We start from the raw sequence: 27,807 nt of genomic DNA on the forward strand, positions 1-27,807 counted from the left end.
GCAGGTACACAGGCAGCTGATGGGGAAGAACTGCTGAAAATCACCTTCTGCCCATAGGAGTGTCCAATTAGCAGATTTCTGTCAAATACCCATATCTAATAGGGCTGGGAGATGTATCAATACATTGTCCAAAATCAGTCTGAAGTCCACATTATGGTAACAGTTTCATAATATTACCGTACCTTGGAAGTCGAATGGAATCCGTTCCAGAAGTCCTTCTGACTTCCAAAATGTTCAGAAACCAAATCACGGCTTCTGATTGGCTGCAATCAGAAGCTGCGGAAGCCCTGTCAGATGTTCGGGTTCCAAAAGAATGTTTGCAAACCAGAACAATCACTTCTGATTTGCGCCGTTCGGGAGCCAAAACGCCCGAGACAACCAAGATATAACTGTATACAACATGGTGATATATTGTGAATTGTGATCTGCTATGTAAAAAATAAAATAAAATTGTGATGTGGATAAAGAATCATAGAATTGTAGAATTGGAAGGGATCATGAGTGTGGCCAGTCATCGCTTTTCTCATGAATCCTGCAGCCCCTGTTGCTCTGTACTTTAAAATAACAGTTGTAACGATAAAGATAAGTAAAAAATGTATCCGATTTAGACCCCTAAGTAGTAGCAGTTGCCAGGACATTACCCCATTCGCCTCTACATAGTTCCATCCTTATTTCAGACATTGTGATATATCTGTATATTGCAATGTTTATCTGGCAATCTATCATGATATTAAGAACCAGACATCGCTCAGCCCTAATATCCAGCTGATAGAATTTTAATCAGCTACAAACAGCAACAATGTTATAAATACATGATTAGAACCAGAATAAATTTGTTGAACCTGAATCTCACTGAAATATAAGGGACAAGTTAGTCAAGATTAACTTGTCCCATATATTTCAATGGGATCCAAATTCAGTGTGCTTATATCGAACACCTATTGCTCTCCTTCCTAATCTGCACATTCAGCAGGCAAAAGAGGAAGGTCAGACCTGACAGAAGAATAGAGCTGAGCAGAAAAAACACCTTCACGCAATCCAACCCTCCTAACAGCTCAGCAGAATGTGTTTTGGATCCAACCCACATCCAAAGGCAGCCCTGTTTAGGGAACTTTTTAATGTTTAATGTTTTATCATGTTTTTAATATTCTGCTAGGAGTCGCCCAGAGTGGCTGGGGAAACCCAGTCAGATGGGCAGGGTATAAATAATAAATTATTGTTATTATTACATGCTTTGAATTGGTCAGGCTAATATCTGCTCCAAAAGAATCTCAAAATCAAAGAATTGAATGAGATTGTGCTCAAGGTACAAAGATATCTCAATCTACTACTGATCAGAAAGAACTTACTCCAAGCGGTTTCTCAACTTGAATAATATATAGCCTCTATAAGTTACCCTGAAATGATGCTTTGGTGGTGGTTCCATAAAAAGAAGCAGCTTACATTAGGATAATTTTTATTGGACCACTTTGCTGGCAAACATGCAAGAATGTGCTTAAAGCAAAGCAAAATGTTTCATTAGAACCGGTAGAATCTGCTTGTATATTGTAAAGATTTGCAAGAGAAAAGTCCAGAAAAAAAGCAAGCAAGGAAATTCCTAGTGGTTGTCAATTCACTTACATTTCATTGGGTTTACAAAGTGGAAATCCAGAAAATTAATAGGGTTTACACACACACAAATCTTTGTGTATTGCTTTTTTGTGTGTTCCGAAATACAGCACTATTAAAATCCTCTCACAAACATAATTTGTAAAATTCCCAACAGGATTAAAGATACTAAATTTAATCTTAAAACAAGGTTTATGAGGATTTAGGCTTCCAAGATTTATACATTCCATTAACAAAGGCCAAAACTAACTAATTGGGTTTAGATGACAGTTGCATAAATATTAGGGCAGAACAGAACTGTGTTGAAGACAAATGAACTGCTGAATTGGTCTTCACCACCACAGAGGCAGGAATCTCAAGAAATCTATTCCCTATATAAGTGGGGTTTTTTAAAACTTCATTTCCAAAGCTGAACCTCATTATAAAATAGAACAACTGAAACAATTACAAAAGATGTATGGAGAAATAGCAACACTGTAGGGCTTTATGTACAGGCAAAGAGAAGATGACAAAGATCATGCCCATAACTGCTCACCCATTTAATCCAAATAGTGTAATGGTGGTAAATTGTATGGACTGTATCCAACTTCAGTAATACCCAGAGCAGACTCACTAAAATTAATGGGCATGGTTAGCATAGGTTAATTTCAAATAGGCATACTCCAGAGTAGAACTTAGTCAATACAACTCCTTGCTATAAATATATAAACAATTACATTCTAACGACTAAATATGTCAAAAGTACAGATACCAGGGTGAGATCATGCAAATGACAACAGTGATCTTTAATAATTAGTTAGAAGATGGAATTTTGGTAGTCATGGTTTCTCACCCCTACATAACTAGCTTCAATTATCTGAAATCACTTCTTCTACGCGATAATTAAAAGGTATAGGTGTTTGTCCTACTTTCTGCTCACACTAGTAGCTGTAACCCAACAGCTATGCTAATCTGACCAATAATAACCTCCCATTGCAAATGTCTGATGCTTTTCAAATACAATAAAGGAAGCCGCTTTTCACAGTGTAATTTTATTTATATTTCTAGTTAGCTTCAAAAGCAGTGTTTCTGAACACAGCATGAATTGCTTTTGATCAAATTTTATATTCTTTCACATTTTACCTACAACTTCAGGCATTTCTCACAACAGCTATATTGTCTTTGGTTGTGACCTAAAAATAACATTGAAATCAGCATATTCTGCTTCACCTATTTGTTTCATTAGTATCTCACCTTTGTCCCATCATGGGAAAAAATCCATGCTACAACCATTTTCACATATTTTAAATTTATTAAAATAAAAATTTAGAACACAGTGAGTTTTATCCCATTTTAATTCAACTTGGAGCTGGCCCACTGACATTAATGGACATGGCTAAATTAAGTTTCTAAATTTCAGTAGGTCTGCTCTGAATAAACTTCACTGAATACCCAATATTCAAAATCTTACATGTCTGGATGAGCAGCAATTTTTAAAAGCTGTCATTTATAAATTGTTAAACAAAACAAATTCATGTGTCACTCATAAATTACTAACACTCAAGTTCTTTCTAAAATATATTAAAGGCTGATTTGATCCCTGTGCTAGCATTCAAATAGCACCTGAATAATGAATTCATTTTTTGCATGCATTTTCATAAAAACACTAACTTAACCAGATTTGCTTTAAAAAAAGGACTACCAACTAAGTCAAAAGGCAGGTTTGGAAATCTCAGTGGACACTGTGCAGATTCATTAAGTATAACCCAAATATTAAAATCCTCACCATTTCTACCCAGAAATAACTGCTACTGAATTCAATGGGGTTTACTTCCAGGTTAAGTGGGGGCTACGGCTGCAGCCTAAAGCCTGGAAAGGGGATGTGCGATTTGTGCAATGGTTAAAACCCTACCCCCTTTTCGGCGTTACCTTTAAAGCAAGGGATCCCGCTAAAAACACTTGCTTGAGACATCGCACAACAGCGAATCGGCGCCTTGATTCGCAGGAGGCACGTTTTCCCCTTTGCCTGCCCTCCCCTTCCTTCCTTTTCTTCCCGCCGTAACAGAAATCCAGGAAGGGGAGAAATCTCATGGAACCCAAGCGCGCGCCTCAAAACCGGAGAAGGGGAATCCCACCCCTCTAAACATCCCCCCCCACCTGCACTTGAGTCATTCATATCGCTGTGATCGCCCTCGGAAATCAACGCTCCCCCCCCCCATAGACCCCACACACTTCCCCTTCTCTCCCCCTCAGAAGAAAAAAAGGGGGGGCAGAAAATGCTTTCTCTTCCTCCTCGAGGTACCAGGTAGTTCACCCACCCAGAATATGGCCTGGCCATTTCTCAGGCCGACAACGGCGGCTCCCAGGGGGCCCGGGAGGGCAGAGCCGGAGCCTCGCCGGCCAATTCCGGGGCTGGCGGCGCCGCTTCCTCCATACTATGCGTCCAGCCGCCGGTCTCGCTCACCACATGCTCCCCCGCTCGGCCTCCCTCACCTGCTTGTTTCTCGGGTAAGGCTTCGAGGAGGCCGCTGCCAGGTGGTATCGCCGCGTCCGGATCTTCCCGCCGCCGCTTTCGTAGCCGCTGCCGCCGCCGCCGCTTCCACCACCTCCTCCTCCTCCTCCTCCCGGAGCTCCGCCGCTTTCCCCCGAATCCATATTGGGACCTCTCCCGAGCCTTGCCGGCCTCCCTCCCACCCACCCGCAACCCGCACGCACGCACGCACGGCGCAAACAGAGAGGCCCGGCCTAGCCCGGCCACCCCCTGTGCGCGCGCCCGCGCGCGCGCTTTCTCTCCCCCCTCACGCTTCTTTCCCTCCCTCACGCTCCTCTTGGCCCCCACCCCTGGCCCCAATCCCGTTCTGTGCTGTCACTGTCTCTATGGCGATGCCCCGCGCCGCGCGGCCTGCCTCGCGCCCTCACAGGATGCCTCTCTCTCTCCCTGGCTAGCGCGCGCGCGCGCGCCGAAGACCGTCCCTAGCCGCTCCACTTCCCCCTCCCTTTCCTACCCTTTCTCTCCCCCCCACCTCCACCAACACCGTCACCGTCTAGCCCGCCCGAGATTCTCCCCCTCCTTCCTTTCCTCCCGACCAACCAGAGGACACCCGCCCGGACAGCTTGGCGTCACCAAACCGCGCGACCCGCCATCCTGCCTCATTCCAGTCGCCCGCCGACGGCCCATGAGCGCCCACGGGAAATGTAGTTTTGGAAATCCGAGGCTGCGCAGAGAGCATATGGACACACTCCGCCCTCTCGCGGGGTGGTTGCCGATCTGACGCATTGATGCGCCACAGAATCTCGCGATATAAGCCGCAGCGAAGGCCGGAAACTCGCTATTCTGGAATGAACATGATTTCCAAAGGCGCCTTTTTTAACCCTTACAGGGCCGGATATTACATGTTCATGGAAATCTAAACCAAAATACATTGCCTCACCCAATCTAAAGCTCTTTTCTCCTTGCGTTAGCAAAAATTCAGAGGAGAATCTATTGCAGCTATCAAATTATGGGCTGATTTAACCCAGCACTATCTGAAATACTTAACAGTGGAAATTTGGAAAGTCTCTCTCCATAGGACAACTGGATCCAATAAACTAGTATCTTGTTAAAGAGGTCAGCTTTGACAAATTACCTTCAACTTGTAACAAGGAGGCTGGTTTACCATTTAGTACCTGAAATGTTCTCAAGTAATGATTTTGAATAGATTCAATCCTTTAAATCTATGTCGCTGCAGAGCTGTGCTCCACAGAAGAGCTGTCCCACTGGAAAAGGATTAAGACAACTCTGTGTTCACTATTAAGGGAAAGTTGTGGCAAAACTAACAAGTTAGGATTGGTTCTTGATAATTGCTGGAAGTAAATAATAAGGGAACATGAGATGCATAGGATTGCACTGAAACGTGTATGTAGCCCAATCCTCTGCATGTTTATGGCTTGTCAATTTCCACTGTAAGCAGAGTTACAACCATGACATGGAGCAGAAAGTACTTTCATTATACACTTTAACTAAGGATATGCAGCAATGCAGATTTTTCTAAGTCAACTACACATTTAACATTACACACGGGCAAGTAACACTATGGACACTAGGAGTTGTATGGAAGAGTTGTATGAAGCCAATAATAACTTAGATCTTGAATGGGGAACCTATGTTCCTCCAGCTGTTGGACTCACCAGTTATTCTGGCCAGGGCTACATCTTCCTCAATCCTTATTATAAAATATTCATTATCCCTCTGAAACACTTAAAAAGAAAAAAATAAATTCCAGCCTGCTTCGATATGTGGCATTTGCACACAATATTTTTTTTTGGGGGGGGGGGAGAGGAGAAAGGTGCTTCGTATAATGAGCACAATCTCCAAAACAAGTTGATCAGTATGGCCTCAGGAACAGTGTCACTTTGTATTTTTGAAGAGGAACACGGAAAACTGCTCCACTCAAATCTCACATTCTCACAATAAGAATAAAGTAGTCTTACTCCTAATGTAAGGACCTGTAATGTGAATATTTTTTTCATCCCTTTGCTTTTGATCTTTACTGGCAGATTCACTTCCACAAACACACAACTGCTTACTCTTGAATGAATGGTGAAATCACGAAGGTTTGTTTAAAACTATCAGCTAGCCAATGGGATTTTCATGTTGAAAAGGCAACCCAACTCTGGTTAGTATGTGGACTAAAGGGCAACAGTTATCTCCATCAGGACCTGTTTGTAAATTTTGCCCTAGAATCTGGCCAGCCACCCTGGAGACAGTATGGGACTACACGCCCTTTGTTCTTACTCAACAAATAATGCATTTCCTTACATCATTAGGAAAGATTATGCAAACTACACAACAGCAACAAAATAAATCAAAGACCTAAGGTCCATCTAGTTCAGCACTGTCACCAGTCTTGACCAGCCAGGTAAAGGGACCACACCCACAGAAGCCCCAACCCTACATTTTGGAAACTAGATCACATACTTAGTAAGGTAATGACAGGTTCCAACTGACATGTTTGCAGAAACAAAGTTTTATTATTTACATAAGCAAGTCTATCTTTAGACTAACTCTTTACATTTCCAGAATATTTACATGATTTCAAGATACCGAGTGATGAACAAAATGACAAAGGCCATCAAAGCATAGCAAAACAAAATCCAACACCGTGCTTAAAAACTTAGGCTCCAAAGAAATGTTGAAGAAATGTCAATTTAGCACCTTGGTCATAATAGTCATGCTATGGTGTTAACATAAGACACTTTTAGAAAGCAGTAGGGATCTCAGAGGTGACCGTATCCAGAGGTTGCCAATGACAGCTCATAAGTGTGTCAAAGAGTTCTTCACTTCTCACCATAAATTCTCTGTTCATTCTGTGAACGTCTATGTTGAGCTGTGGATCTGTTTAAGCAAACAAAACATCAGTGAGCAAGGAATCAAGTAAAACAGCTACTATACGGGGGGGGGGGGGGCTTTGGAAAACAGTGTTCTCTGTCCATTTTCTTCTGTTCATTTTTTACAGAACAGCTTAAAGTACAGAATGCATTCTTATCAAAAGCTCCATAAAATGATTTTTAAAGAGTTTAATTTTCAGATTCTCTAGTTATTCATTACTTTTCTGTAATTTGTGTTATGTTATTTCATAAAAGGGATAAACGGTTTTCTTGACACTGAACAAAATTCAGAGATCATCTTTAAAATAGCAGTGGGCTTCCACATGTACACTAGAATACTTTAAAACAAAGTTACCGTATTTTTCGCCCTATAGGACGCACCGGCCCATAGGATGCACCTAGGGTTTTTTTTTTAGGGGGAAATTTAAAAAAATTTATTCCCCCCCCAGCCGCGGCTTCAGCGCACCTCACGCTCCGGGCAGCAGGCTGCGGATATCTGCCCGAAGCGCGGGGCACTCTGCTTCAGCGCGCTCCGGGCAGCAGGCTGCTATCCGCAGCCTAGAGAGACCTGCGGGAACTCCCGCGGGCTCCCCAGGCTTGCGGATAGCTTCCTGAAGCTCTCCAAGCTTCAGCGAAAGCCTGCATTCGCCCCATAGGACGCACACAGATTTCCCCTTCATTTTTGGAGGGGAAAAAGTGCGTCCTATAGGGCGAAAAATACGGTATATAAAGAAGGAGACATTGCATATTATGTTGTATCCTGCAGTAGCTACATTGCTGGAGAAAAATTCTATACTGCATGCAATCTTATTTTTATGATGCTCATATTCAGTAAATTTCCAACAAAGCTTGGCTGCAGTGCTATACAAACTTACCTGGAGCAAGCTCTGTTAAACTTATTTCAAAGCATGAATGCAAAGGATTGTGCTTATCACGCTGGAGTGGGGAATCTGTTTCAATCTGAGGGCTGCATTCCCTCAAGGATAACCTTCCTGGGACTAAATAGTGCTAGTGTGGCAAAAGGCAAACAATGGTGATGGAGCAACAAATATGACACTACAGTACACTACTTTCCAGCTTTGCAAAAGCCAGAGGTTCCCATGCTCATCACACATCTCTCCATCCTGTGGCCAGATAAGCAAGAGACATCACCACAGTTCAAGGACACATTGCAATCAGGCAAAAAATACTCAAGGACAGTACACAGCCCGGGAAATTCCCAAGGCCAGGGGCCTAAAGCAGGGGTCAGCAAACTTTTTCATCAGGGGGCCGGTCCACTGTCCCTTGGACTTTGTGGGGGGCCGGACTGTATTTTGAAAAATATAAATACCCTGCAAGCCGGTTCCGCAGCTGCCTCCGGACCTAGAGGAGGAACGTACTCTGCACGCGCTCAGGAGCGCATCTCGGCAATGGCCGCTCACTGGCGTTGTTGCCAAGCAGCAGCTGCTCCATCGGCCTGTCTCTGTGGAGCTCCCAGGCAGTGTGCACCATCGTCCAAGGCCAGGTCGGTGGGCAGGCCACGCATGCGGAGCACCGGGTAGGTGGCATGCAGCTCGCCCTCCAGCGCAGCTGCCGAGTGCGCCAGCAGCAGCAGCAGCGCCAAGCAGGGCACCAGGTGCAGCGCCAGAAGGCGCGCCAAGCTCCACCTGAAGCCTCATGACGCGCCCGTCACGATGCCCATGGTGCAGCCCAGACCTGCCACCCGCTGGCCTCTCTGTCCATGGCCACACCGGGTTTACCTCTGTGCGCAGGCAGCAAGGCTTCGGACTGGCTGCAGGAACTTCCTGCAGCCAATCCGAAGCTGCGCCCATGTCGCCGCCCCGCCCAGAAGCCATGCCAGCATTGCCGAAGTCAGTCCCCGCTCGGCAAGATGTCTGCAGTGCGTGAGGATTGACCGGGTGGGCGGCAGGGTCCGCGGGCTGGATTTACGAGCCTGGGGGGCCGCATCTGGCCCCTGAACCGTAGTTTGCCAACCCCTGACCTAAAGGACTACTTTGATTCACGGGAGTTTCCCACCCCTGCTGTAAAACAACATTTCAGATATTTTCTTTGGAGAGTAGTACATTTGTAGAATGAAAAAAAAGGGGGGACAACATCCAATTGTTATTTCCACTCACGGTGAGACTTACCCTTCCTCCACACACCCCTGCATCCCCTGAAATCTGCTTGAGGGTTGAGGGACCCTCTAGAGCAGACTTGGGGTACAGGGGATGCCGAGGAGATAAGGAAGAAGAATTCCATTGCAACTGCTGACACAGTGTTGGATTTTGCCTAACTAAGATGAGCATCAAAGTCCACTTGCATGTACTAACAATATCAAAATTACCTTCTGTTATTAGATCGTCATTCATAACCATAGCAGAGGTCTCCTGGGGGAAGAAAAACATGAAAATCATTTCTCTAAAGAAAAAACATCTATCTGCTATTTTTGAAAAAGGAAGCGTTAAAGCACAATTGCTATAAACATTGTAACCTGATCCTCAGCTTCTTCCTCCACCTCCCTTTTTACTTTAAAGTCACATAAAGTTAGTGATTTAATGCAACTGAGCTGAGCTATATTTTGAGTTATTGCATTTCAGTATAATGGTGGACAAACTCCAAGGGTTTGCCTCGTCTAAATCTTACTCATGTTAAATAAGGACAATCAGTTAAAGAAATGAATCAAACAGAAACATGATCCATGAATACAGTATAGCTATAATCCTATATGGCTTAGGACCAAGTCTCACTGAACTGGACAGTACTTCATAGTAAACCTCTATACGATTGGTTACAAAAGTTCTTAAAGCCTAGACCTAGTTCAGCCAGCCCTCTCACTGTGTGTGTTTTAAAACAGCACAAGTTTACAATTACAATCATACCTCGGGTTAAATATGCTTCGGGTTGAGAGTTTTCAGGTTGCATTCCGTGGCGATCCAGAAGTTACTTCCAGGTTTCACCGCTCGTGCATGCGCAGACGCTCAAAATGACGTCACGTGCACGCACAGAAGCGGCGAATTGCGACCCACACACCTGCAGACGTGGGTTGCGTCCTGCTCAGGATGCGAAAGGGGCTCCGGAACGGATCCCGTTCGCATCCAGAGGTACCATTGTGTTGACAGATCTTTAAAAGCACCCAACAGCCATATTTAAGGTATATAGCCATTATTTCTACCAATGACCTTGTAAAAAAGCATGTAAGTATGCTCAAGTGGATACCTGAAATACAGCTGGATTCATAGCTTGCTGTCCCATATTTCCACTCGGTTGCATCCTTTCGTAAGATGCATAGCTGTAGTTGTAGTCATTATATTCAGCATTATAATCTCCATATTCAGCATTATATTCTCCATATTCAGGGTAGTCACCGTAGCGGTCGGCAAAACGGGAACCAAAGCGCTCAGCATAACGTTCAGGAAAACGGTCCCCAAATTGTTCAGGGTAACGTTCAGGAAAACGGTCCCCAAAACGGTTACCTCGTTCAAAACGGTCAGGACGTTCATAGCGATCAAAGCGTTCATTTCTCTCATAATTATACTGGCGGTAGTAGTTTTGATAGTCTTGATAATAATCATTATAACTATAGGGCTGGTACCGCTGAAATTCTGCTTTCAATCTAAAACACAAGGCAACAAAAATAAAAAAAGAGTACAAGTTATCTAAAACATGATATAAAACCAATCATGCCATGGAAAGTCTAGCAAAAAGTCTAGCAAAAACCACATTCCCTAGAAAAAATTAACCTGAATACAGGGTCGAATCATAGTGCTAGGTCTCTCCTTCCATTTGTTCAAGGATTTTTCCTAGTGCAATGAAACGTCCCCCTCCTAATTCCCCATGCCCCCAATTTGTACTGGGGTTCCTCCAACTTACAGGAACAGATTTGGGGAAGGTGCATGGCGTACACAGAGGGATAAAAGGGGGGGAACGTCCTATTGTGCAAGCGGAAACCCTGAAAATACTTCAAGAAGAAGAAGAAGAAGAAGAAGAAGAAGAAGAAGAATCATCATCATCATCATCATCATGGCCTGGCTGTTTATGTTGTAATAATTATGCTGATTATTAGAAAGAAAAGCACGAAGATGTTGACAATTATGCAAAAACAAAACAAAAATAGCCCTAGGCTCCGGAGTAGTAATATACAAATGATGTGTTTGTAAGAGATTAGTAAATTTCATGAGTTACCTTTTAGAAATGCCTAAAGTCAATCGGATTCGTTTTCCACCTAGACCAGGCGCATTCTGACAATCTTGCAATGCTCTCATCATATCACCTTCTTCAGAAAATCGGACAAAGCCATAACCCCTGAATAGTTTTAATACACATTTTAGTACATGTTCTAACACTCGCAAAGAAACAGAAAACATCCTATTAATATTCAATTCAGCAATTTAGTGCTGCAACTCATCAAGTTTACCATTTCTTTCCCTGGGTGTTATCACCACACTTCTGGGATATCCCCCCAGGAATCTCTTTCAGAATTATTTGTTAGGGTGTTAGGGTTTGACGAAATAAATCAGAATACTATTTATTTCAAATTTTATCAAACCCTAACACCAGCATAAACTGAAATTACTTAGCCTCTAATAATCATGTTTTTTCATAGGTTCTTTGTGCTTACTAAATTAAATATTATCTAAGTAAGTCACTGGTCATGAAATGACATCCAAAAAATTAGTTACTGCATCATTGGTGGACTCCTAGATTTCCAATGGTCAGTCAAATAAATTCAATTCCAAAAAAATGTTAGCTGCAGGATACTTCTCTTTGCCACCTGTAAACTGGAGACATCTTACCATTCTCCTTACACTTGATTTTGATTAATGTTATCTTCCTTTCCTTTCCTTATTAAATGCAACATGTGCACTTAAGATATGCAACTTCATAAATAGTTCAAAAAACTACTCTCGTTTGTTACATGATCATATAGAGCTATGACGTATTAAATCTGGATCATATCAGGTTTCTCAAACTACAGCAGACCTCTCTATGTAAGTGTAAGCACTCACTAAGAACTGCAGCTCTGAATTTCCCTCCCGAACATGCTACTTTTTCAGTGAGATACCAGGTTCACACTATGAGAAGACTGAACACCATTTGTCTATCTTCTCTCTTCTTATTGGAGAATCCGCATTTGTTTCTTGATGTGCAGAGCTCACTACGAAAAGCTTTTGAGCGCCTCAGTTGTACACTGTTTGTTACCACCAATGCTTTTTGTTCTGTAATAAGTTACCTGGAATATCCCAGCAGATCTGTGGCCACTTTGCAGTCTACAGAAGATGGATACCTTTTGAAAAAGTAGTCATAGAGCAAGAAATCATCCACCTCGGGAGTTAACTCTCCTACAAATATTGCAAATTCTGGCCTTGTAAATTCTGGCCTAACAAATTCTTGCCTTGGAAATTCTGGCCTGTAAGAAATGTAAAGAAAAAATACAATTAGTAGTCTTGCAGTAAAAGCCTCAGGGCCCTGTATCCACTAGGTTACTTTCCAGAGTGTATGCCACTCAAATACCTACCTAGGATTGATCCAGCCAATACTTGTTTGTCCTTGTCCATGGTGCATTCACGGGCACCATGCACAGAAGCAATTATCTTGATCATGTCTGAGCAACAATCCTCAAACCACTTTTCTGAAACTCTGCTTCAGACCAAACTGTCCGAGGGGCTGCTCCCCCAACACAAACCACCTTTCCAAACCACCCAAGTGAAAAATATTTACTATACTATTAAATCCATGAAAGAGGTCAATTACCTCCTCCAAAATAAAGTTAAGCAGTACTTTTAAGCAGCTTGTGGGTTTTTATTAGCTTTCTCTGCTTTCGGATTCAAGATAGCAGTTCTCAAAGCTTAGTCCAAAGCAACCCTGCTAGTGTCCATGAGCGAAGAGTCAATATTTTGGGTGGAATTCACTCTAGCACCAAAGAGAATGTTCTGTCAGCACAAGCATTTATATGTGTTTTGTTGGGCAAGCTACACTATCCTCCTGCCATGTGCTGTTCTGGGGGTTCCCCAGACCCTCCAGAGAGGATTTAGGGAAGGCACGGGGGAGCAGCCATGTTGCACTAATGGGAGTCCTTGCACTGGCTTCCACTGCCAGAAGGGGCAATTAAATCCAGCCCTTTATTTTCTTCACTGTTACCTCACTGCCATCAAGAGATATCAAGCTTACAAAATAATGTGATTCAACTTATATGGCCAAGCAGAGGCACATATTCAACTGATGCAGAAAAGAACTAAAATTAAGCAAGGTTTTCTGCAGCTCGAACTAGTTATTAATTTTATCTATTTTGTTTTTACTGTTGCCTTCTCCCATAGCTGTGGCTTGAATCATTTGGAGAGCCTTCTGCTCTGCAAGCGCCTTTCATGTTCTCTGTTAGCGCACAGCACTAGCTGGGTAATATGTAAAGAGGGCTGATATCTAGGAAATCTTGCATAAACAGCAAAAAGATGGACCTATGATTCTGCTTCTTCTAGCTCTAGAACTCTAATCCTAAACTCTACATTTATATTCCCACTTTAGAGTGGTTAAACTGAAGCAAGAAATAGGGAGAATGAACATGACGGAAATATCATTAACATTAGCAAGAATGGATGAGATTAAGCAGACAACACCCCAAAATGCTGTAATATTCAGCATGAGTTGCTTTGAGCAAGTGGGGCATATTCTAAAAAAAAATTGTGCAGCCCTTTTTCCAGCAACATTGATCAGAGAATGCCAATACACTTTACATATATCGTACCTACATATATTAGTCAAAAGCTAAGTATGAAAGAATCTTCAAGTAGCTCTATAGATAGTTATCCTGACAAACGGACACCAGTTGCAAGTATTTAACTAACTGTGGACAATATTATCATAATATAGTTTGGCTCTAATTACAGACCAGATTCTCTCTTGTTCTATGACCTCATTAAAAATAAAACTGAATTTGTGGAAATGAATGGGGCTTGTCAATATCCCACGGCGACGTGGGCTTCAAATTTATATCCAAAGTGTAATGCTATTAATACTTTGTAGTGCCAAGGTACGTTTACTGCCTTTCTAGCCATTGAGATGGCTGTTGTGATTTTATTCAACATGTGCCCTCCAAGATGAATACAGTACATGGTAAAACCTTAAGCATCAAAAGGTAAACATGGTACAAAAGATAAAGCAGATCTCAAATGACAGTGAAATAATCAGAAAACCTTTTGAGAAGCAGGGAACAAACCAACAGGGTACAATACTTGTGTATATTCTGGATGTCTACCATCAGCCGTATCAGCTTTCATGCTGAACACAGAATTCTCCCGATAGTCTTGGAACCGTTGCCTGAAGCCTTTTAACTTGTTTCACTTTAATTACAAGTTCATATCCACTGGGCCTTTGAAAGCTACTAAATAAACACCTCCATTAAAACTGGCTTATTTCTTTATTTAACGTTACAAAATACTTTTTTTCAGAACAGCCTAATGAGGGTTTTTTTGTTAATTTCGTGCTATTTGATTTAAATACTATTATATGGACAAGAGCCGGCTTTTTTCTTGTCAGTTTCAAGGTTTCTTCACCTGCTTGGAATACTAGTAAAATCTGGTCTTCCTGCTCTTGCTTTACTCTTTTTCTTCCGTTTTTTGTGGGGGGATCTCCACCACAGAGGCAGGCTTTCTTTTTTGGCCTTTCCCACTGTATCCTGCTAGAATGAAAAACAGTTATACAGTATTTCATCTCAATTAAATGCCTCCCTCCCTCTCCCGATCACCACCTTGGTGATTTCCCCATATTCACCTTTCCCTTGACAGAAGCCTGGGGTCCCATCTCTCCCTCCGCCTCCCATGAGGGAAAGCAGCCTCTGGGGAAAATGCCTGGCAAAAATAACAGAGCCAAAGGATTGTATGAAAAGCCATATTCCCCTGACTTGGTCAAGCTGGCTATAGGAGTAACTGCTTTTCACGCCAACATTTTGACTCCCCTCGGTTTCCTTAATTTAAAAAAAAAAGTTAACCATTAGAGGCTGACCAAGCATGAAATTTAAGACTTGCTTTTACAACAGGACCCTGCTTTAGATCTCTCCAAGACTTGCCCAGAGACGCTACAGCAGAAAGAGGTCCAGTGTATGAGATGCAGGGCCAGGTCACCAATTATTATTTTTAACCTAAAAGGGGTCTTGGGCTCTTCTCTGAGATATTGATCAACACTGCCAGGTATTGGCCACTATCTCAGGGCAACTGTCTGGGGTAGACTGAATCTAAAGCGCAGCCAAAGGAGCTTACGTCAAGTTTTTACACTAGCAACATGCAAGTGGAAAAAAATGCCACATCCAAAAAAAAAGAAACCAGCAGAGGCAGTTATATGGGAAGGAAAAGGGAAGGAGGCGGCAGTCGACCAGATAACAAAGGCAATATCCCTCACCATCCCGATAGAGATTAAACATTTTCATTTAAGGTTTACTTACATGGATGGTATCATTTCACTTCTAGCGCACCAGTTCAGGCATCCTAAATAGTGTGTGTTATAGGAAAGTCCCACCACAAGATCTCACTGTGCAACAGTGCAGAAAGCAAATCTCCTTGTTCTGCCCCCAAGCTGCTTCAGTTGACGTGATTAAGGATTCCACAGCAGGGGAGAACAATCTGTCAGAAATTCATCTGAGGAAAGCATAGGGCTAAAACCCACCACCACCGCCACTCCTCCCCCAGAAATCCTTGCTTAAGTTTGACATTTGCCAATGGCTCTGACCATGGCTAATGTCTTCCCCTAAGGAGCTATGAATACGGTGTCATTCTCATAAAATGGTCTTACCTGGCTAGCCATTGTTAAAAATTATCTTCAGAAGAAAAATATGCTGCGGCTGCTCTTTTTGGTGCTCTGTTTTTTATAAAAAAAGAAAAGAAACGTGTAAGGTTTTTTTAAATGAAAAATAATCTGCCTTTAATTGCAGGACTGCTGCAAATGTAACCTAATGACCACTTAGATTTAGTGAAATTCCTTCCTTGAGGAATATAACAGTGACCAAGAAGAATAGTAGTTACAGGTGAAATTCAAATCCAAGTCCATCAACCTTCTGGAACAGATTTTCCAGACACGCGAACAGGGTGGAGGAGCGGACGAAGTCACACTGGAAAGTGGAAGCTAATTTTTGCTGGCAGGTGGACACTGTTAGAGTATCACCCAATTTGTTTAGATTTTGTACATCTTGGCCTTGACATTGAAAAACTATTTGATGGAAGAGTATACTTTTTTTGAAATGAGTAGTTTACCACAACACTTAAGGTTTATTAATTTTATGAAATTAATAATTTCTCTACCAACTTTCAACGCTATAGTGTATTTAAGGAAACTCATAATAAAACTACAATTAATAAAATACAAAATCATGAATGAGGCCTAGTTTGACTTTTCCTGGTGAGGACACAGCTGGTATACTAGTTAGAGAAAACCCACCAAACCCACGAATGTCTAACAGAAGTACCAGATTAAGAAGCATCCCTAAGATGCAAACTTGTTGCTTCAAGATGAATGCAACTCTACATGGGTATAGTCTCCTCCCAACCTGAAAATTAAAGAAAAATACATGCCCCTTTTTTAGGGTATGCTGTGCACTTTATCTTTTAAAAATGCTGTGTTTACCAAATTAACCAAAGCAATATAGTTATAAATTATCCCTTTATGTGCAGTGTCTACATTAAGAGAAAATTAGTTTGGAAGTACTATATTCTATGTCAAACTGTAACGGTAACTTTGTTCCCAAGGTACAAGAGCACATAAAATCTGTAGATTAGCAATGCAAAATGTAATGTAAAATATGCATTCAGGAAGCTAATATATTGCTCTACTTACAAGATTGCTGACAGACATAACATATTTAAAGACATGCAAATAACATGTTCTACAACTAGTTCTTCAAGATGAATAATTTCAACTTACCAGTCAGTGTCTACTACACAAACTGCCAAATAAAAATAACTCTGGGTGCAGAAGATGGAGAGTACCAAAGTAAGGTGTCATCCAATTTATTTCGGGTTCCAAGTATCTTATGAATTCACAATTATTTTTGGTACTTTCTTCCTCCACGATTGCTAAACCTATGTTTTCACTACAATACAAGGAAAGAAAGAATTAGAAACACATGATAACAGTTTCATAGCAATAGGACTTATTTTGACCGAAGGGAGAACTGGGAGCCTTTTTGCTGTTTTGTACTGATATTACAAATCTTTGGTGAGAGTATACTAAACTGGATAAGTCTCAATGAAATCATCAAAACTTGTTTCCGTGATACTTTTCCAAACACAAAGCACACCACATAATTCTTACACTCAAGAATCATGCTCATAGCATGTATTTACATAAATTTTTAGAAGAATACATTCCCTAGGTAAGTGAGAAACCCCAAGTGTTGCATCCCATTATATCTGCACATGAGTGAGATGAATTTCTGTTAATGCAACAGAACTTCACTTTCCTCTCATAAGAAAATAAAAACCCTGTTGGATCAGGCCAAATGATCACTTAGTTCAGCATTCTGTCCTTACAGAGAACAGTCAGGTGTTCATGGGAAGCCTGAAAGCAGGACCTGAGAACAACAATTTGCAGAACTGCCACTGACAGTAGAAAAAGAACAAAGCTAATTTGGTTCGTTGCTATTGATAGCCTTATCCCTCCATGAATTGTCTAATCCTCTTTTAAAGGCATCCAGGTTGGTGGCCATCACAATAGGCTGCAGGAACTTAATTCCATGGTTTAATTTCAGAGCAAGATTTGAGGGGGCACATGTAGGAAGGTGAAAAACACTCATAAAGAGTTTAACAGATTTTGGTTGCACCCTAGTAGTTTGGGCAAAATATAAAACAGAAAATAATTTCTGAAAAAGACACTTTCAAATCTGAAAAATCCAAAATAAAGTAGTTCCCGCATTTTCTGTAACAGATGTTCAAGCGGGGGGGCGGCGGCAAAAAGTTCTGTTTCCCAATAGAAATATGCCTGTGTAATACAGTACTGTGATTTTTAAAAAATCAAAAAAACCACCTTACCAGGTCCTTCGTTTTTCAACTGAAAATTTGATTTCGCCTAGAACTGTACGTTTAGCAAAATATATCTGACTATCTAGAAGGCGTCTCTGTCTCCCTTGAGGGGGGGGTGTGCTTTACATTTCAATTCTAGACCCGCCTCTTGCGGGTTTTTAAGTCCCATTAATCCAACGTGGCTCACTTTCCCCTAGAGACGCTTAACGGTGCAACCGGGCTACGTCTAAAACGAAAGCCTTGGGCTGAGCCTTTGCAGAAAGCCCGAACCTCCGGCCCTCCAAGGTTCAGGTGTCAGTCGTAAGCCGCACAGCCGAGACTAAGCGCGCCCAGGAGGATTGCGCAGCCCTGCGAGGGAGCAACCCGACAGCGAGCGGGCGGGCGGGCGAAGCGAGTCTCCCGCACGCGCCGAGGCCTCCCTCGCAGGGGCGGGGCTGGAGAAACTCCACGAGAAGAGCCGGGGGAGCCTGAAAACCACCCCCAGAAGCGCCGGAGGGAGGCCGTTAAGGAATGAGAAGCACCTGTTCGCCACCCGCCAGCGCCACCCGCGCTCCCTCAGCCCCTCCGATACTAACGTCTCCGGCCTTCCTGAGAGCCGCCATAACGAGGAGTTCGGATGTCGCAACGCTCCCTTCCGCCGCCGCCCCGCCTTCTTCCTTCTCCTCCCGACGACTTCCGCCCAAGGCTGCCCCGGAGACTGCCTGTTTGTTTTACTTCCGGCCGCTCTTCCCGCCCCCCCCATACGAGGAAGTCGTACGGGAAGCGCCAGTCAGTGAGGGCCGCAGCGCACGCGGGTGGCACAGTCTTCCGGCTCCTGATCAGGCGGGAGAAATAGACAACCCCGCGCCGCACAGCTAGTAAGGACCCCCGCGTCATTAGGCGCCGCCGAAAGGCTGAGAAATGGAGCTGCTAGGGGGCTGCTACGAACAGGTGCTCTTCGGGTTCGCAATACAGCCGGGTGAGGTAAGAACTGTATTTAAAAAAACAAAACCCAAACGAAAGCGGGGGGCGGGGTCGGAAAGAGCAAAAAGTGGCGCGCTGTGCCCTTACAGCGCGAGGGCCGCATGCGCGACGCACGCCACGCGAGATGCGACGCGCACGAGGGTCACGGGGGAGCTTGGCTGGCTCGCCTCGTCTTGCTCAAAGGCTTCCTTCCCAGAAGCCTTCGCGGCATTAGCCACGCGCAGCTCCCTCCCTTGTGGGTTCGAATGTTGCCGAGAGGTGGTGGCGAGGAAAGGGCGTCTTCCTCCCGCCCATGGGAGGAACCACGAGGGTCATCTAGTCCAACCCCCTTGCAATGCAGGAATACTTTTGCCCGACGTGGGATTCGAACCCACGACCCTGAGCTTAACAGCTTCGTGCTCTACCGGCTGAGCTATCAGATCCTCCAACATTTAGGGACGTCCTATTCTGGTGGTGGTGCTCTTTATACCCCGCCCATCTGACTGGGCTGCCCCAGCCATTCTGGGTGGCTTCCAACATCTATAGGAACAAAATAAAATACTAAATATTTAAATAATTGCCTCTACAGCCTTCAGATGGCTCCGGGGTCTTGATAACTCCATACCATCCAACATTTCTCCAATGAAAACAGAGACGTCCTGAGGAAAAGCAGGACATTCCAGGATCAAATCAGAATCCGGGATTTCTGTAAATCCAGGACTCTCCCTTCAAAAATAGGGACACTTGGAGGGTCAGTTATTCCCCACTTTCCTCCAACTAAATGAGATCAAGGCGGCATCCCCATTTATCCTCACATCAAGTCTGTGAGGTAGAGATTATGACAAATTTCGATTGCAACAAATTTTGCAGACATTTGCTTGATTGAACATGGAATGTTTTGTGTGCTCTGTGCACATTATGGTCTTGATCCCAACACAGTTCATCCTAGCTAAGTCCCTTTTAGAACTATGACAGTTCGTCACTCCTATAATTCCATTGCTTTCATGGAACTTGTTGATGAATAGGATTAGCTGCATCAGTTCCCTTTTTCTGTTTTAAAAAATTGGGATATCATTAGCAATTAACAATTTTTCTTTTATGTTTCATCTTCAGAACTGGTCAGCTCTTCCTGATTTCACCCACCATGCTCACACTGCTTCACTGTCCGCAGTAGCTGTGAATGACAGATATGTAGTCACTGGCAGCAGGGATGAAACCATACAAATCTACGACATGAAAAAGAAAGTAGAACATGGGGCACTGATGCAACACGATGGTAAGGGGCTTATCATTCTTGTATTAGTTGCAGGGTTTGGGAGTGAGATATGTATTAGTGGGAGTTGGTTCTGAGCATGACTTAAGTACAGAAATATATGAAGAGGCTTACAAACATTTGCCCTGATCCAGAGGCTACTTGCATGAAAGGTTGCAAGCATAAAGGCCTCCTGATTCACTTCTGTAGTATTAATAAAAAGGGAAGCCAGCTCCAGCAGGTGCCCAATGTGCATGTTGAAGTGCCTGTGGGATTCTGGATCAAGGGCACAGCCTTTAATCCAGCACATGGTAAAATGCACATGCCAACCTTATTTCAAGGGTTTGTTTCCAATTCTAAGCAGCATACACAGAAATCATTTTCATGGATTTTAGTGGACTCAAATTCAAAGTGGTACTGAGAACTGCAGGGCTCCTATACACCAAATGATAGCCATAAGCTTCCAAACATCGTTTAGCATGTGCAGTTTTGCAGGGCATATCTAAATCTGCTACGCTTCAAAATTTTCATTTTGAAATGTAGAAGACATGTTTTAGTTCAAGATACATTAAATGTAACTGATTTGCATGGGTTTTCAGGCACTGTAACCTGCTTGGAATTCTATGGAAGTTCACATCTATTGAGTGGAGCTGAGGACGGTTTAATATGCATTTGGAACACAAAAAGATGGGAGTGCTTAAAATCCATTAAGGCACACAAGTAAGTATTGTTTTCTTCTTCTTCTTCTAAAAAAAGTGTATGGCTTAATTTCAGAGTTGCATGAGAAGCTTTCTTATGCTCTCTTCCCCTGCAACCATTCCAAAACAACTCTTCCAGAGAATCCAAAATGGCATGGTACAGAAGGCTATGGTGGGTGGTGGAAATTGGATAGGAACACCTTGCAGAAACTACATCCCATGCTGTTCTGGAGGGTTTCTTGAAGCTGTTTACAAGTCTATATATTTATCACACGTGTGCGGTAAGCAGAGAATGCAGCATAAAACAGTTGTAAAATATCGTTATGAAACAATTGTTATCAGAAAAATAGTATCAGAATCAAGCATCAACCAAGACAGCCTAAGTTTGTTACTGCCCCCAAACTCACCTAAACAACTAAGAAAACGCAGTTGGGGCAGGCTTTTCAATTAGGGAGTTCAAGTACTCCACTGAAGTGTAAAAACTGAGGATGCTCCAGGGGTAGTCAACCTTTTTATACCTATGACCCACTAATGCATCTTTCTTGATGGGAAGATTTCCTTACTGCCCACCAGTGCCCGATGGAAGGAGGATTCAGTTTGTTCTTTTAGAACCCCCTACCGCCCACCTAGAGTCCTGAAACGCCCACTAGTGGGCGATAGGGACCAGGTTGACAGTCCCTGCTCTAGTCTGAACTGTCATTGATACTATTTCCCAAGGTTGTAGAATCTGGATACATCAGAGTTGGGAGCTTCTTGTTGTTTTTTAAGCTGTTTATATCTCACTCTTAATCAAAAAGATCTCAGGGTGAATAACAGTCAAACTAAAAATAATAATATCAATATATAACACCCCCCCCCCCAAGAATATATATAAAAACACAATATATCCACCATCTCCCAGCTGATAGTTAGCATTAGTTTTCAGAAGCCTGTGAAGTCATGCCATGTTTTAAGCCAGTACTTGAATAACAGTGAAATTGCCAAGTGGATTGCAGGGGGCAGGGGGTTCAAAAGCCAGGGTGCCACTACACAAAAGATCTCCCCGCACGTCACCCCCACAAATATACTATATTTTTCGTCCTATAGGGTGCACCGGCCCATAGGACACACCTAGTTTTTTGGGGGGGAAATGAATAAAAAAAATATATTTCCCCAGCCGCGGCTGCCGCCCCAAGCCTTCCGCACACCTGTCCGAAGCACAGGGCACCCTCCGGAGGGCTCTGCATGCTTTGGGCTGCAGGCTGCCGCCCCAAGCCTTGCTTGCCCGGCGGGACCTTCCGCCGGGCGCGCAAGGCTTGCAGACACTCGCCTGAAGCACGGGGAGCCCTCCGGTGGGCTACGAGTGCTTCGGGCGGCAGGGTGCCGCCCCAAGCCTCGTGCGCCTGGCGGGACATCCCGCCAGGTACGCAAGGCTTGCGGACACTCGCCCGAAGCACGGGGAACCCTCTGGAGGGCTCCACGTGCTTCGGGCGGCAAGCTGCCGCCCCAAGCCTCGCACGCTCGGCGGGACCTCCCACTGGGTGCGCAAGGCTTGCAGACACTCGCTGGGGCTGCAGGCTGCTGCCCGCAAGCCTTGTGAGCCCGCGGGAACTCCCGCCGGGCTCGCAAGGCTTGCGGATAGCTTCCTGAAGCCTGGAGAGTGAGAGGGGTCAGTGCGCACCGATGCCTCTCGCTCTCCAGGCTTCAGCGAAAGCCTGCATTCGCCCCATAGGATGCACACACATTTCCCCTTCATTTTTGGAGGGGGAAAAGTGCGTCCTATGGGGCGAAAAATACGGTAGTTCCTAATGGCAGGATGCAAAAGACAGCCTTAATTCATGGGCAGCATTTAATTATTATTGCTAGTGAGTTGGCGGGAGTAATGAATCTTGACTTTCATTTCCTCTTTTATCAGGGGACATGTGACATCTTTTTCTATTCATCCTTCTGGGAAGTTAGCTTTGTCAGTAGGAACAGACAAGACGTTAAGGTGAGTCGGAAGGTTGCAACTTCAGAAACTTTCATTTTAGTTTTATTTAAAACTTTAGATTCTTCTTTTCTGTAAACTCAAAGCAATTAACAAGTGATACAAATTCAAAAAGAAGTCGCAGAGGGGGGAAAAGCATTAAATTATTCATTTTTTAAAACTAGTTAATTCTTCCCTCCAAAATATGTTTATTAAGCATCTTGTTTTTCAGAACATGGAACCTTGTAGAAGGAAGATCTGCATTCATAAAAAATATAAAACAAAGTGAGTATATCCCCTTTGCATTTTGTCGTATTCTGTAATTATAGAAATGTTCGTGCATTGCCAAATACCATGTGTGTCTCATTTTTTAGTTCAGAGTCCACAGCTATTGTGTCCTTGGATTTGTGATACAGCCCTGAAAACTCTGAGAATCTCTATTTATTACACAAATGTTTCAATGTCCCCATTGCCTCATAACCTCCATTGCCTCAAGATCACATTGAACGCTATTATAAGTCACCAGCCTTCTCACGGGCAATTGTTCCTGGCAGAAACATCATTCCCATCCTGAGTCTTATCTCTCTCTCCTCTGAGCCCTTCAAAGTCCCTATCAATCTATGTTAATGGCTCTCAAGTTCTTAGTCTCCTATATTCTGGAGTTACCTGTTGAGTGCCTCCAAGCAGTCTTTCTTGCTTCATGCCTCTTTCTCTTCAGCATTGCTAGGATTTGGTTTTTCTGTTAGGAGTGCTTCTGATGTCTTTGCACTGGTGGCATCTATGAAGGCAAAATAGTTAAACCATGCTCCTCAGCACACCACCTAAATCTCCAGAAGGTCTTAGGATCCTTCAGACAGCATGCGAGATGAAATGGGGTCCTGCAGGAAATCATCTCCTTGACAGAAGCCTCTGCTGGATGAGAGCCTTCCTTGAACACAAGGAACACCACTGGCTACATGTTTTCCAAAGCAGAATCATTAAGGAAACTTTGGTTTATAGATAACTAATGTATTTGCCTTTTTTCTATCTTTATAGCCAACATTCTTTTAAAAGACGTAAAAACAAGGCAAAATTTTTACATAGTGGGGTATTAGGACTCAGCTACAGTGGTACCTTGGTTTACAACCATAACCCATTCCGGAGGTCTGGATGTAAACCGAAACAGGTTGTAACCCAAGGCGCACTTTCGCCAATGGGGCCTCCAAAAAAATGGGTTGTAATCCAAAAAAAAATGCACACACACTTCTGGGTTTGACATGGTTGTAATCCAAAACGGTTGCAGACCAAGGTACCACTGTTTACAGCTGCAAATAAAACATTTTAAATGTGTTTTAAGTGCAGTATACAATGTGACACTTTATGGCGATGGTGAGCCTTATGGAAAATTATTTGTATTTTTAAAAACACTTTAAAAATAATATTTTCTGAATGTTTTCTATATTTGTGTAGATTCCATCTTAGATTTCCTTATTTTGTTTGCAGTAAAGTGATTATTTGGTGTCTATTTGAAATTAAATAATATCATTTTTCCTCTTAACGTAGATGCGCATCTTGTTAAATGGTCACCCAGTGGTGAGGTATACGTGGTAGTTATAGCTAACAAAGTGGATATATACAACCTTGAAACTGCTTCTATTTCTGGCACCATTGTTGCAGAAAAGAGAATATCTTCAGTAAAGTTTCTTACAGTAAGTAGTAATGCAGTGTTAAAGTAAGTAAAGCATTTTAAATAAATTAAATCTGTTTTATGTTTTCTTCACCTTTTCTTTCAGGATTCCATACTTGCTATTGCAGGAGATGAAGAATTTGTACGGTTATTTAATTGTGAATCTCAAAAGTGCCTTTGTGAATTTAAAGCTCATGAAAAAAGGTATTTTATTTCTGAAACATAATAGAAAGGATATTATGCATGCTTTGGCTCAACTTTTAGGAGTATATAATAGTCAGTTTTTTCTCTTTGGATTCTTGTTTTGTATTTTCATTATGAATGTGCCATAGTTTAGCACTTCAATTTTTTTTACCGATTTTAACATGGAAGAATGCATGTGTTTAAACCAGTAGCACTTTAAGTGGTTAAATAGGGCTGAATTGTGTCCTATCACCAGTTTTCTTAGTGCTTGCTGCTGTTTAATTTTTACCGATTTTATTGGGATATTTCATACCAACTATTGATCCATAGAGTAAAAGAGATCTACACTTTTGAAATGGAAGGCTTACATATTCTGGTGACTGCATCCAGCGATGGATACCTTAAGATGTGGAGTCTTGATCTTGAGAAGGTTTGTATATTACAAAGCTAAGTGCACCATTCATGGTTGAATCCTAAATTCCAAGAAGTGCAGTCCTAATTTACCGTATTTTTTGCCCTATAGGATGCACCGCCCCATAGGACGCACCTAGTTTTTTTGGGGGGGGGAATAAAGAAAAAAAATTATTTCCCCCCCCCAGGCACTGGGCTGGCGCGGGGGAACCCCAGCCCCCAAAACAGCCTGCTATCCACAAGCCTAGGGAGCTGCGCCGGTCTCCCCAGGCTTGCAGAGAGCTGCACGAAGCCCAGGAGCGCTCTTTAGCACGCCCCAGGCTTCGGAGTGCAGGCAGCTCTGCGCGCCCTTTGGGAGTGCAGGCAGCTCTGCGCAACCCTCTCGGAGCCCGGCGTGAAGCCGCACTGGGCTCCCGAAGGTTGCGCAGAGCTGCGCACCGCCCAGGAGTGCAGGCAGCTCTGCGCGCCCAGCACGAAGCTGCGCTGGGCTCCCGAAGGTTGCAGAGAGTTGCGCATTGCCCGGGAGTGCAGGCAGCTCTGCGCAACCCTCTGGAGCCCGGCGTGAAGCCGCAGCAGGCTCCCAAAGGTTGCGCAGAGTTGCGCGCCGCCCGGGAGTGCAGGCAGCTCTGCGCAACCCTCCGGAGCCCGGCGCGAAGCCTGTATTCGCCCCATAGGACGCACACACATTTCCCCTTCATTTTTGAAGGGGAAAAAGTGCGTCCTATAGGGCAAAAAATACAGTATTTCATTGGCGTTTAATAGCCACAATCTCAGCTAGCCGTGACGTCAGTGGGAAGTGTACTTCTGAGTAAACACAGCTAGGATTACGTTACAGGTGTGCCTATGGCAGCCAAGTGAAAAGAGAAGACACAGCTTTTACACCTTTAAGAGTTGTATAGAAGAGGGCATTTCAGCAGGAATCTACATCTTCTGAAATTCCGTCATCAATACAAACATTAATGGTGTAAGCCCTTCTCTTTTTTTTATCTGGCCATCCAAATTGTGCCTATCCTATCTTGGTTTGTTTGTTTGAAGAGTCATTTTGCTGTTGGTTTCACAGGGTGCAGATTCAACCTATGGGAACATATGGAAGCTTCCTTATAGTTAGTCAGCCCATTGGTCCATCTTGCTTAATAGGGTCTACTGTGCACTGCTTGGCAGCAGTTCTCCCAAAATTCCAGACAGGATTCACTCCCAGTCCTACCTAGAGATGCCAGGAATTAAGACTTAAGCACTTGGAGTTTTCTCCGTTGCTGCTACAGAACAACATGTTTTCTGGGATTTACATTAACCATTTCTTTTCCCCTCCCTTCAGATTAATAATTCCCCGTCATTGCTGTGTGAAGTCAATACTAAGGCCAGGCTTACGTGTTTAGCAGTTTGGCACAAAAGAGATTCAGAAGCCAAGAAGATCCCCAATGAAGCCACAACATCCTCCCAAGGTATCATAAAGCTTTCCTGGACTTCTGTTAAGTTTTCAGCTGTAGGTAATACAGCAATGACTTGTTTAAAAAAGGGTTGATCTATATTAACCAGGTCCTACCATAAAGTATGTTTACAACGCTTTGGGGACAAGTGATTTTGGCTCTCATCAAACCAGTTCGCTCTGCAGAGTTGAAAAACGCACAAGTCCAATGATAGTTTAATACAAGTTATTATTTAGACAAGGCTGGTCATGGAGGTTGCTGTTCATACATTCAACAAAAAAACAACAACTGGTTACTTTGTAAAATGTAGAGTTGACTCCAATTTGTCCCTCCATTCCCCTTTGCCCCAAAGATGCTTCTGTAAGTGGTCAGTGTTTGGGGCTGTTTTCTCTTTTCCTTTGCAGTGCCCTGCAGCCTTTCTAAATCTGTTTTAGAGAACCAGGGGAACCTTTGGAATGGATGTGGGTAGCTGCAGGAGAAAATTGTGAAAATTGTCTCTCTCTGCCTTCCATGGAAGCCTCCCCTGGAAGAAAGAGCCTTCCATGTGTAGAGGGACACACTTGAATACTTTCCAGTGTATTTAAAGCATTACATCTTTAAATTTAACAACGGATAACTTCATTTTGTTTCAGCGCATGAAGAGGAGCAACCATTGATAAAGAAAAAGAAAATTGGTTGGGCTGAGTGTGATAAGTCATCGGAGGGTGATGGCCAAGATACCCTCAAGAAAGGAGAATCGGCTGGTGTACAGCAAAAGAAGAAAAAGATAATGCAGAAATTAAAGTGAATATGTCACTACCATTTGCAATTCTAATCCTATAATAAATTGCCACCAACCAGTGTACACTTTATTTCCAGCACAATTTTTTATTTAATTGCAATATTATGGCTATGCATTCATGGCAATTTGATCTGTTAATATTTATAGAAAAGAACCATTTTTATTTAAGCTGTGAGCATTTCCAGATCCTATGACCAAATATTTTTACAGAGGAGGAAACATTTTATGTTGTTAAATAAATATTTTATATAAAGCACCTGAAACGTTCTATTGTAGTGGTTGAATTTGTAAGTTTTGGAAGAACAAATACAGAAACCTTCCTAGTATGGAAATACTTTTTAATTATTAATACAGGGTGATATGCTTGGATTCAACATGCCATCTTAGTTATGATGAAGTTATTCTGTGGTTCATTTATATAATGTTTTTTAGCCCAAAGGCCCCCAAAGTATAAACAGAATATTAATGCAAATTACAAACCTGATAGAAGTACAATAAGTAAAAAAGTAAAGGTAAAGGACCCCTGACAGTTAAGTCCAGTCGCAGATGACTCTGGGGTTGCAGCG

At 43.1% G+C, this 27,807-nt stretch overlaps 3 protein-coding genes across 16 annotated transcripts in view; 1 reads left to right on the forward strand and 2 right to left on the reverse strand.

Moving 5' to 3' along the window:
- The window catches only part of NUP153 (nucleoporin 153), a 39,932-nt gene extending 35,661 nt beyond the window's left edge, over window positions 1–4,271 (reverse strand). For 3 of the 4 annotated variants that reach the window (XM_081918471.1, XM_081918470.1, XM_081918469.1), the window contains exon 1: window positions 4,081–4,269. In XM_081918471.1, the coding sequence (XP_081774597.1) occupies window positions 4,081–4,242 (162 nt within the window). In that variant the 5' untranslated portion in view covers window positions 4,243–4,269. Of the gene's footprint in view, window positions 1–4,080 lie in introns of all 4 variants that reach the window. The other variant, XM_081918472.1, reaches the window with a different exon arrangement.
- Window positions 4,272–6,577: 2,306 nt separating this feature from the next.
- On the reverse strand, window positions 6,578–18,646 carry LOC309373783 (tRNA selenocysteine 1-associated protein 1). 11 transcript variants are annotated; one of them, XM_081918310.1, is made up of 10 exons: window positions 18,512–18,646; window positions 16,840–17,008; window positions 15,715–15,780; window positions 14,701–14,777; window positions 14,484–14,605; window positions 12,167–12,343; window positions 11,119–11,238; window positions 10,153–10,549; window positions 9,281–9,323; window positions 6,578–6,961 (listed from the first exon to the last, which is right to left on the reverse strand). In XM_081918310.1, the coding sequence occupies exons 4-10, from the start codon at window positions 14,728–14,730 to the stop codon at window positions 6,825–6,827; spliced, it is 1,026 nt and encodes a 341-aa protein (XP_081774436.1). In that variant the 5' UTR covers window positions 14,731–14,777; window positions 15,715–15,780; window positions 16,840–17,008; window positions 18,512–18,646; the 3' UTR covers window positions 6,578–6,824. The 11 variants fall into 11 exon arrangements, with proteins under 11 accessions (XP_081774436.1, XP_081774434.1, XP_081774433.1 ...); XM_081918308.1 differs by having other exon boundaries at window positions 14,484–14,608; XM_081918307.1 differs by having other exon boundaries at window positions 14,484–14,608; window positions 14,701–14,893.
- Window positions 18,647–18,685: 39 nt separating this feature from the next.
- On the forward strand, window positions 18,686–27,504 carry PAK1IP1 (PAK1 interacting protein 1). The gene is made up of 10 exons (XM_081918293.1): window positions 18,686–18,899; window positions 19,992–20,154; window positions 20,730–20,850; window positions 22,723–22,797; window positions 23,006–23,058; window positions 24,316–24,461; window positions 24,546–24,643; window positions 24,953–25,052; window positions 26,349–26,475; window positions 27,093–27,504. The coding sequence occupies exons 1-10, from the start codon at window positions 18,837–18,839 to the stop codon at window positions 27,245–27,247; spliced, it is 1,101 nt and encodes a 366-aa protein (XP_081774419.1). The 5' UTR covers window positions 18,686–18,836; the 3' UTR covers window positions 27,248–27,504.
- Window positions 27,505–27,807: the final 303 nt, after the last annotated feature.

The sequence above is a fragment of the Podarcis melisellensis genome (assembly GCF_964234715.1).
Source record: "Podarcis melisellensis genome assembly, chromosome: 7".
Lineage (NCBI taxonomy): Eukaryota > Metazoa > Chordata > Lepidosauria > Squamata > Lacertidae > Podarcis > Podarcis melisellensis.